The sequence below is a fragment of the Bidens hawaiensis genome, unplaced genomic scaffold, assembly GCF_021521415.1.
Source record: "Bidens hawaiensis isolate Kalapana, Puna unplaced genomic scaffold, B.hawaiensis_p1.1 tig00052247_1, whole genome shotgun sequence".
NCBI lineage: Eukaryota > Viridiplantae > Streptophyta > Magnoliopsida > Asterales > Asteraceae > Bidens > Bidens hawaiensis.
The window spans coordinates 1,636-13,580 of record NW_027506215.1 but is presented as its reverse complement, the minus strand read 5'-3'; the positions used below and the strand labels follow the sequence as shown (position 1 = coordinate 13,580).

At 36.8% G+C, this 11,945-nt stretch overlaps 1 protein-coding gene and 1 pseudogene across 1 annotated transcript; one reads left to right on the top strand and one right to left on the bottom strand.

Annotated features, from left to right (window-relative positions):
* The first annotated feature begins 5,927 nt into the window (after positions 1 to 5,927).
* Positions 5,928 to 9,257, top strand: LOC143617126 (receptor-like protein EIX2; annotated as a pseudogene).
* Positions 9,258 to 11,206: 1,949 nt separating this feature from the next.
* Positions 11,207 to 11,626, bottom strand: LOC143617121 (large ribosomal subunit protein uL10z-like). The gene has a single exon (XM_077089777.1). The coding sequence runs from the start codon at positions 11,624 to 11,626 to the stop codon at positions 11,207 to 11,209; it is 420 nt and encodes a 139-aa protein (XP_076945892.1).
* Positions 11,627 to 11,945: the final 319 nt, after the last annotated feature.

Genomic DNA, 11,945 nt, shown 5'->3' with positions numbered 1-11,945 from the left:
TATTGTTTCAATATATTAGTTAATACTATACAAACCGAATCTTGTAGTATCTTTTGTTTGATGTGGTTAATTTACATGATCATTTAATATACATGATTTCGTTTAGGATTTTACGTCTTGTTCGCGGTGCGCCCATATCATGTACATACATGTGAACCCTCGAGTGGGCAAAACTAAAATTGCACTAATTTTGACGTTATTTTACTAATTTCGTGAAAATAATATTAAAAGTGGCGGAAGGTTAATCAGGCATCATGTGGTGGCGTTGATAGCCGAAAGACAAGGGTACACGCACCAATCAGCCGGTGTCCCATTGGTTGAGTGTTATGTGCCTTATGTCCAAAGCTTGATGCAAAACTACTATCGAGCCAGAGGTCTCATCGGAAGCAGCCTCTCTGTTTCTATGAGGTAGAGGTAAGACTGTGTACATCTTACTCTCCTCAGACTCTACCACGACTTTGCTATTAAGGGGATTTACTGAGTACAATGATGACGATGATTTCGTTTAGGTTTTATTATTTTATATAATTGTTTGCAATAAACTTTTTTTAATGTAGAAATCCTTCTATAAAAAGTATTTCTATAAAATACACAAATCAAGCATATATCGAGACTTAATCAAGTTTGTTATGTCAATGAAAGTAATAATAAAAAAGTTGAGAAGAAGTTAAATTATCAAAAGATTAAATTGTTGGTGACCTTGCATGCGTAAACCAATTAAAGATTATCCTATTAATATTAAGGTTCGACATGGCTTGGGTAGGTGAGTTTGGGAGGGGCAAGACAGGCTCGGGTGGGGGCTGTGTGAAGGTTTAGTCGAGTCATGGGTTTTGTAATGCCCGTCAGTTTTTTTTTTTTGGGGGTTGGGGGGAAGGGGGTTGGGGGTTATTCTTTAACTTGGGACCAAATTGGTTATCAGGCCGTGAAAATTGTAACGGGTGTACCTGAAGCTATCCCAATAATAGGATCACCTTTGGTAGAATTATTGCGCGGAAGTGCTAGTGTGGGACAGTCCACTTTGACTCGTTGGGTTTGGAGTAGTGGCGGGAGTTTTAGATGGTCCGGGTGTATGGTTTGGCCGTGAGCCCATGTTATTCTCTTCAGACATTACCTCATATTTTCTTAAATTGTTGCCATGAAGCATCCAAGCATCAAATTCCACTGGTTCACCTTCACCAAAATCTAAGCTCTGATTATAATAATTAAATATTTCCTAATCAAACAGTTTAAGAAAAAATCAAGAAACAGTTCACTAAAAAATAAAAAGAAAAAAATATATAAAAACTAAGAAACTAGTGAACATTTCTAATCACTAAAGATCAATGCTTCAGTTCTATATTTTAAATTTTTTAATCACTAATAAACTGTAATCAACTTGCAGGAAAATATATAGCCAATATTAAATTTGATCGATGTGAGTAGCAGTTGCGGATCTAGACTTGAAACTTAGGGGTAGCGCTCAAAATTTTTTTTCCTACAGTTCATACAATGCTAACGAAACAATTAATTATAAAAAAAAACGATAACAAATAAATTTAAATACACGGCCTGTAAATTTCTCCTCTTCGGTTTTTAAACGCTTGAAATCGAACCATTACATCTTCTTCATTTACTTTATCAAACGTTTCTCTTTCGACCGCACAAATTAATGCATTGTTCAAGTACTCATCACCCATTAGATTGCGCAAATCCGTCTTAATAAACTTCATTTTAGAAAAACATCTTTCAACGATTGCAGTTGCAACGGTAAAACCAACGCTAGCTTCAATATCCGATAAACCAAAGGAAAAGTTGTGTGTTTTTCCGGTTTCCCCATTACACGAGCAAGATCACCGATTCCATCAAGATTTGCAAATTTCTCATCTTCCTTTAAAGTGTAATAAAAGGTCGTAAGATCACCCGAAATACACCCTCTTTCTTCGTTAGTAAAATCGTTCGGATACATCTCTAGGAAGAATCGAAGATGGAGACAGTGGACTGGTGGGCGATGGCGGTGGACTAGCGGGCGGCGGCGGTGGCGGAGGCGGACTGGTGGCGGTGGTGGCTGGTCGCCGGGCGTCTGGGTCCGGCTACAGTGGCCAGTGAGTGAACAGATTACAGACCTACAGTGCGGCGTGCGTGGCCTCTTTCTTTATTTATTATTATTGTATTATTTGGGGTTTTTGTTTTGGGCTTGGGCTTTTGTCAATTTGTTGGGTTTAATTATTAAATTGATTGGCCTTATTTTTGTTTAGGTGTAACATTATTTTTTGTTCAGGGGTAACGAAACCACGAAAACCGACCAAAATTTTTTTTTCACACTACCGGTAAGACGTTGAGGGGTAGCGGAGGCTACCCCTGCTAACACTCTATGTCCGCCACTGGTGAGTAGATGATTATAAATGCTATGGGCACATGTGTGCAAAAGGGTTGTAACCCGATTTTGAACACAAACCAAACTTGATTGTGATCCCGGTTTGAACCCGAACCCAACCATATGGTAAAATCGGCCTGTAGCTGTATATTCTGAATTTGTACCCGGTTAAACGCGAACCAAAACCCGGTTAATACTATGTTTCAAATGGGTCAAACCTGATCTTTCTCTCAATAACCGGGTTGGCTATGGTTGTGTATAGAGGTGTACAAAAAAACCGGTTTCACCCAACTGGTTCCCAAACCACTAGTTTCAGGACCGATTCCCCTTAAGATATACCAAACCGGTTTTAAAATTGAACCGGTTTGGGGAAAACCGGTTTATAAACCGGCCCAAACCGACGTGACCACGCAAGTCTATCTTGCTTATAAACCGGTTTATAAACCGAACCGGTTTGAGTTAAACCGGTTTTGACCAGCCGTTGATCAAACCGGTTCGGTTTGGGTTTAAAACCGGTTTTGTACACCTCTAGCTGTGTATGTTTAATGCTATTGGGCTGGATGAATCCTAATGGGTCAAAGACAGAGTATTCAATTTGTGGGCTTATGCACAAGGTTTTTTTTTTTTTTTTGTTTCTCTTTTTTACATAAATTTAAAGAAATTCAAAATTTTCAACTATAAACAATTAAACCTATATTAAATAATTTTTATTATATTGAATATAACATTTTAATTACTATAAATATATAGTCAAGTAACCATTGAATTTTGAAAGGATTCATTGCCATTAAAATGTGAAGTAAAATCATGAATTGAACCTGAGATCATTTACAACAAATTGCTCAAAGGTGTATTAAGAAACTATATGCAAAATCAGGAATATAACTATAGGTCATGAGGTGAGTATTTATGTACAACAAAATTAACAAATTTTATCCCACAAGAAGAGACACATGAATATAATTTTCACATAGGGAAGATCATATGAAGCAGTAGGTTCCACCGCAGCTGAAATGAGTTAAGTTGGACTTCGTTGATCCATGATTCACTAGTTCCCTTCTTTTACATGGCTTCTCAAAGAAGGGAGGGGAGAATTGTTGTCCATTCCAAAAATTAATTTTTTTCAAATTAAAAAAAAAAAAACATAATGAAAAATTAAAAATCAAATTAACATTTCATAACTAAAATTCATTAAATTTAAACTACAACACTAAAATTTAAATTTATATAATTATTAAAATTACATGCATTAAACAATAACTATTTGGTGAGTTGGGTAATTCGGCGTTTCAAATATGCTAAAGAGGATTAAATCGCAAGGCCAAATACGTTTCACGATCATGTAGTTGTCTTATGAATTTCTCATCCTCACTTTGTTTGTTTGAAGGATGGTATAAATTTTAGAGATATCGCGGTGTCTTTGTCCTTTATGATCATGTTGTGCAGAATCGTGTAGATTTACATGATATTTTCAATTTTTCTAGGTTACATTGCCCGTGCTGATAGTTGAATTATACCCCACTTCGCTTTCAAAATACCAAAAGCCCCTTCAATATCTTTTCTTAGCACTTCTCGTGCCTCTGCAAACCCTTTTCTTTTATCTTCGATTGGAAAGTGTACTGATTTTATGAACACTGCCCAAGCCACTGCAAGATGATAGCGATACTAAAAATAGTTCCCGCAAATTAAACAGAGGGTGCCATTCCACGCATTTGCTCGTTGAATAATGGCGACTGATGTAGAACGTTTAGTTTGTTATGCGCACCGGCGACTACAAAAAAAACTTCTCATATATGAGAGACCACCGCTTCAAGAGATATTGGTGGGCATATGTGATCTCCTCTCATGAATTGTCCTTCCCACTCCGTTAGGCAATTCCTCCAATCTTAGTCTGTATGGACAATGCTTCCCATTATCCCGGGAAATCCATTGTTTCTTTCATGAGCCCCATATAGAAGTTTTATGTCGTGACTGGTTGATCTATGCAAATATTCTTTTCCGTGTAAATGAATAACACCGTCACAAAAGTATTGTAGTGTGTCACGTGACGTTCTTTCATACATACACAACACCTCATCATCGGCTTCATTAATAGACCCATAATGTTGTTGGCGAAAACCCCTTTCTCGAACTAATATCACAATGTCGTTGAAAATTGTAGGTCCAGACACCGGATCCGACAAATATATAAGGATCCCGTAATCGATAAAATGGATAAATATATTAAAGGAATATCGACCCCACCCAAGGTGAGCTCCCCTTGGGTGGGTGAAAACACCATACAAAACACACACACATAAAACTAGTAAATGAAGTTCTATTTATAGCTAAAACCAAATATTCTAGAAGCCTTCTTCCGTTGAAGCTAAACGCGTGCACTGAATCTCTCGTCTTGTATCCGGATTTCTCGCCCACCTTAATTATTTGCTTGACCGTATATTTAACGGGTTTCATTCTTTTGATATCGTAAGTCACATTTTTGGCCTTACAAAAATACCCAAAGTTTGTTTCCATGTCATAAACAATTCGTAAAAACAGTTCCCTCTACATTAGAAACCTTCTCCTAAAAAATTCTACGTTATATATATTTTGCATATTCAACAAAGTAATCTCTCATTAGACGTTCATGTGTGGCTTAAAGATGTCTCGTTGCCGCAAATCTTAACTTTGGCCTATTACATCATTCCCGATTTAACACCTCTTGTGAGATTAGTCCTTGAAATTTCACGAAATCTTCACTCATACCTTCTAGAAAATGTACTATCACTGCTACAAGACGAGGACGAGCTAGAGGATGGAATTTTTAAAAGATTGAACAAATGGTGTAGGGGAGATTAAAATTGTTGGATATAATAAAATTGTGTGTAAAAATAGTTGAAGTATTGGGTTTGATATTTATTAAGTGGAAATTTAATTATTTTTTTAAACATTACTATTGAAGATATTGGGATCATTGGCATGGAAACCCCCTGAAGCATTTTTCTCGAAACTGATTAGGACGGGGTGGTGTTCCCATCAGTACCAAAACCACCCTGCACCCCACTCAGTCAAACCTAAGAGGCTAAGACTATGTAATGATTAATGCCTTTTAATCTTATTTTCCGTAATATCATCATCACTCTTTTTAGTAAGAAAAATGTTTAATGGCTAATTCCACATATGACGTTACATTAAAAACGGCCATGCATCTTCAAGCCCCTATAATGCAGGAAGGGGGGGGGGGGGGGAGGGTATACAATGTCTTTATCCATCCTTATAGTACCCCATTATGATATAACTCCTTCATTATAAAAAAGACTCGTTCGTTGTGGAATTATTGGTTAAAGTTGGTTGGGACTTAGGAACAATAAATTAGTAATTACTCCATCTTAAATAATGAACAGCAAAGGATAGGAATGCAATGCACGTACAGTTTATCCATTACCAATCCACAACTTGAAAAGTCTTCCATGGGCCATATTCAGGTGCAGTCCATTTACAGCTTTCTCAATATAAGAACTTATATTTCTTCTCATTTCTTAACAAAAAAAAAATCTCTCTAAAGTATTTACTTAAAGTAAGTTGAGTTTAAATGATGGGAAATCTGTGGGTTTCGGGGCTTAATCTCATTTTCTTAAGTATATATTTCGTTGTAACAAAATATACTTGTTTGGGTGCTCAAAATTCAACAATACTATGCCATGCACAAGAGAGGCTTGCACTGCTTGAGTTCAAACAAATTGTCAAAGATGACTCCAAGTTGCTCTCATCATGGGTTGACATTAATTGTTGCTCTTGGAAAGGAGTCCGTTGTGATGGTGCCACCGGAAGTGTTGTTAGCCTTCATCTCAGGGGGAATTATGGGGGACCTTTTGATTACCACCTCGAAGAAGATTACTACTTAGTAGGTGATAAGGTGAACACAAATTTGGTTGATTTAAGGTATCTGAAACACCTTGATTTTAGTGGGACAACTTTCAAGGAAGTCGTATTCCCGAATTTATTGGATCCTTGAAGAAACTATGTTACCTCAATCTTTCTAATTCTGGTTTTAGTGGTATTATTCCCCATCACATTGGAAATCTTTCCAATCTGAAGGTGCTTGATCTTGGTTCATCTTCACCATTTATACAAATGCTCATGCCAAACGATATGGCTTGGGTTTCTGGCCTTTCGTCACTCGAGCATCTTGACTTGAGTGAAGTGGAACTTTTTCAAGTAAAAAATATTGGTATGGCATTGTACATGATTCCTTCATTAATAGATCTACGTTTAAGAGGATGTGGGCTTTCTATTGTTGATCTTGATCTTCATATTAACTCAAGTAATATACTTCCTAGCATCCAACATCTGGATCTTAGCTCAAACTTGTTTGAAGGTAAACTTCCATGTTTTATTCAAAACATGACATCCTTAACATTACTTGATCTTTCAAACTATAACCTTAGTTCGGCCTGGAACTCTATAAACTTGCTAAACATGATCCCTTCTTTATCAGAATTGCATCTGTCAAACTGTGGCCTTCACAATTCCCACTTTTCACCCACTTATTTTAACTATAGTACCCATTCCGACATACAATATCTTGATCTTAGTGAGAGTTCACTTGAAGGTCGATTTCCATATGAATTAATGAACATGTCTTCTCTAAGAGTCCTTGACCTTTCGCAAAACGGTTTGAAATCATCCGTTCCATTTATGCCTAACCTTTTAAAGCTTGATGTCTCTTATAATAATTTTGAGAAGATGGAGCTGGTTGGAATCTGGAGACAATGTTATCTTAAGGAATTGAGCTTATCTGGCCATTATTTTGGAGAAGAAATGGTAGGCCCATCAACAAACACGTCACAATGTTCACAATATGCTTTAGAGGTATTGGACTCTAATGAAAATCAATTAAATGGCCAAATTCCAGAATCTCTTGGCAGGTTAAACAATTTAAGAGCCTTACGTCTCATGTCAAATAGTTTAACAGGTTCTATCCCAAAATCATTAGAGGGATTAAGATCGTTAGAAGTATTAGATCTTGCTTATAATGATTTGACCGGTCCCAATCCGACATTCGTTGGGAAAATCACCAAACTATACCTTTCTGACAATCAATTTAGTGACTCTATACCAGAATCATTGGGAAGTTTAACAGGCTTAACTGATTTGCTTCTAGAATCAAACCAGTTAACGGGTCCAATCCCAACATCTCTAGGAAGACTAGTTTCATTACAAGAATTTTCGGTGTCTTCAAATTCGTTAAATGGGACACTTCCGGTTTCTCTTGGGAAGCTCTCTAAACTAGCTTCTCTAGATTTGTCTAACAATTCTTTAGAAGGAGTTGTTTCTGAAGCCCATTTTGCTAGCCTCTTGATGTTGAAGTACTTGGACGCAACTTCAAATCACAAGTTGATCTTTAATATTTCACATGTGTGGATACCTCCGTTCCAACTTAGAACTATTCAACTTGGTTATTGTACGATTCTAGATGGATTTCCACACTGGTTGCAAACTCAGAAGAAGTTGGGGGAGTTGGTGTTGTCTAATGCTAGCCTATATGGAATTCTACCTCCATGGTTGCAGAACATGACCACCATTTCTTAGATCTCTCTCACAACAAACTCAGTGGATCCTTGATAAACCTTCCGTTTAGGAATCCTTCCAATGGGTTTGAAATTGATTATAATGAGTTTTTGCTTTTGCAAGATAACCTTTTTAACGGGTCAATTCCAACGTCACTATGTAGAAGAACTCGCTTACTACTTCTTGATGTTTCCTGGAATAGGTTATCTGGAAATATTCCTGAGTGTGTAGAGAATCTACAACAAATGGTGATGCTTATACTTAGTTCTAATGGGTTGTCTGGAGTCCTTCCAAGTTCTTTAGGAAATATTTCTTCATTGGTATGGTTAAAACTAAATGACAATAAATTCAATGGTGAACTTCCCCGAAACTTGGGAAATTTGAGATTCTTAAGAGTTTTGGATTTCGGAAATAACGAATTCTTTGGAAACATACCAAATTGGATTGGAGAAAATCTTTCGGCTTTGAGGGTTCTTAGGTTGCATAAAAACAATTTCACTGGAAAAATTCCTCAGTCATTGTGCAAATGTTCCTATCTTCATATTTTGGATATTGCCCACAACAACTTAGAAGGATCCATACCCCGCTGTTTTGGAGAGTTAAGTGGAATGATTGAGGCAAGACAACAAGATATTCTTACAAGAAGTTCCGGTTTTGAGATTATGATACAGATGATGAATGTGATTCAAGTCATGAAAGGAATTAATCTTGAATATACAAAAACTGTGGATTTAGTTTTTAATATGGACCTTTCAAGCAACAAACTTAAACAGGAAAAATCCCTAGGGAGGTAACTACACTTACTTTGTTGGTGGGTCTCAATTTCTCTCATAATCACCTTAGTGGAAGTATTCCAGATAGCATAGGGAACATGAAGGCATTAATTTCTCTTGACTTCTCAGACAACCAATTTACCGGGACGATCCCTTCAAGTATGGCGGCTTTGAACTTTTTGAGTTATATGAATTTGTCATACAACAAGTTGTCGGGGCGAATTCCAACCGGCAATCAGTTGCAAACACTTACCGACCCATTAATATATGCTGGTAACAGGGATCTCTGTGGGGCACCTCTGCAAAATAATTGCACCAATCATGAAAACCCATCAACCACAATAAGCAAGAACAAATATGAAGATTCTCATGAGCCAAAGAAGGTATGGTTTTACTTAGACACAATTTGTGGATTTGCAATAGGTTTTTGGGGCATTATTGGAGTATTGTCATTCAAAAAGCAATGGAGACAGAAGCTTTTTATGATTGCAGAGGTAGCAATGGATAAGATATTCATGATGGTTGCGGTGAGAGTCTCCAAGATTAAACGGGGCAGAGAAGCCAAATAGATTCATATAAATTACAATATATATGTAAAAAATACTATTTTTGCTTCTGAACACTTCTGTTGACTATATATGTGTAACCATGGGTGTGATTATATATATATATATATATATATATAAATAAAAATATTGCAATACATGCGAGAGAGAATACAGGTGACAAAAGAAGTGGACTGAAAAGCACATACCATAAAAATCATGTGAAGGCAATTCATAGTTATTTGTTTGAATATCATTCTCAATTCATAGTTTTAGTCTCACCCATTAATCAAATTATTAATTGGAATTCAATTTTGCAGTTGGGTTTTGAAAAGAAATAAAAAAGCAACAGTAACGATGATGACTGAAAAGCAATCCAAAAAGAGGTATGTAACAACTGTTCAAAGGTCCAATCTCTGATTCTTTCTCATTCTTTAGACTCTCCTACAAAATCTAAGTATAATACAAGTATAACCCATGACAGCACATTTCTCTCAGTCATTTCATCAAACACCTTGTGTGCGTGCGTCTTGAAACTTCTAAGAATAGGACAATAGGTTGCACTCCTAATAATAATGTTTGGATTGTAAGCTTTGGTTATGCAAACGGACATCAAACCATAAAATTAGTAGTCTACAGTCAACACCAATTGCTGCACATCATAACATGACAACTACATGTCAACAACACTATCACCACCCATCTTTGGCACCATCAGCCCTGCCACCATTACTAACTGTCAAAGATTAAAAATCTGCCATGAATGAGAGAACAATTCGCACAAGATCAAGACGAATGCACTTAATATATGTCAAGTCACAAGGGCATTTAAGCCTCTCTTAACATGAGACATTCAGTTCATTCTCAAGTGCCTATCTCTCTCGCATTACTCCCAAGCTCTAGAGTGCAGTCAGATGAAAGTAATACCTAGCAACAATATCCCATAAATTTTGGCAGCAACAATCTATAAGAAACCTAAGTCTCAACCTTCCACAGATAAACAATTCATAAACACAATAAGGCTTTAAGATTATGAATAATGAAGAAACCTAATAAACAATTTGATTAATAAACGATTTGCTTAACTGCATTAGATTTAACTTTTAAAATAATTATTCTGCAAACCCGCTTCAACCTTCAACTTCATTTGCTAACCAAATTCAAATGAAAGGCCATTAACCACTACCACAACGAACACATCCCAATATCCATAGACGAACACACCATCGGCTGCAACGTATACCCTGCAACAGCTTCACTCACTTCCTCCGGATTATAATCTGTCAACACCATCCCAACTTTTTCAACAATATAAGGAATCACACCAACAATGTGTGGTTTAGCAACAGGGTTTTGGGGTGTTATTGGGGTCTTGATGTTAAAGAAGCAATGAGACGCAAGCTTTTTATGTTTGCAGATATAACCATGGACATGATATACATTGCGGTCATGGTGAGAGTTTCCAAGATGGAAAGAAAAGGAAGAGATGCTGCATAAGTCCTTAGATTGCAAGCAATTGTGTAATAAAAAAGTATACATATTATAATCATTAATTATCATTCCTTTTAATTAAGTTTGTAGTATTAATGCATAAATTATTACTTTCAACTTCATTTTGTATATGATTAATTTGTTGAGTAATTCAGCTCAAGATGATGTTTCTTTCTCACAATGAATTCAGTTACTTCTAAATTCTATTATAAAAGAAATAACTCACCAAAGCATTTCACCGAAAACACGGGGAGCATCAAGTTTCTTAAATTCAATTCGGATTTCCCTTATTCACACTCGAATATTTTGGTAACCTAAGTCCCAAGCTTCCACAAGTAACAATTCATAAACACAATAACACATGGATAACAAATGAACCTAATAAAAAACTCACCTAAGCATTTCATCGAACACATGGTGAGCATCAAGTTTAAAACAAGTAAAACATAATCATCAACCTCCTTATTCTTCAAATCCTCTTCAGCCCTTCAACTTCATTTAGCAACCAACTCCAAATGAAAGCCCACCAGCCACTGCCAGAGCGAACACATCCCAATATCCATAGACGAACACACCATCGGCCGCAACGCCGTCCCTGCTTTCGCAGCAACATCTTCACTCACTTCCTCCGGATCACTATTGGTCAGCACCACCCCAACTTTCCCAGCAATAAAAGGAATTGCTCCAACAAAAGCCGGTTTTCCGGTCGTCGGGGCATGGACCGCTATTGCGTGCCTTATCCAGGCGTTCTTGCCCATCAAAACTGTGGAGTGGGCTCGTAATTCTTGTCGTATGGCCTTGGTTTGGTTCACAGAGAGATTGTCAGCAGTGACGACAACGAGATGGGTGTTGTCTTTGAGATGGGCGTGTAGTTTGTGGAGGTATATTGCCTTTCTTGCTGCCTTGGAAGCCATGGAGTGTCAACGACAAGAACAGAGGTGGCTTCGATTAGGGTTTTGTGTTGATTTGGTGGAAGCCCAAATTATAACCGACATTTTTATTAAGCTAATTTGTTTTAATCGGACTAGCGCTGGTTTCAAAGTTTGACTTAAACGTCTCGTAGAAAACTATCACCAGCTGTCACTTGAATGTCGTCGTGACACAACAAAAGCGTAATATTAACACTTTTGTTAAGTTCATATGGGCTTGTTACATATAAAAAAATCCCAAAATTAAATATATTTTGCACTTATTCATGATTTTTAAAATTCTCGTTTGAAGCTCACTTGTACA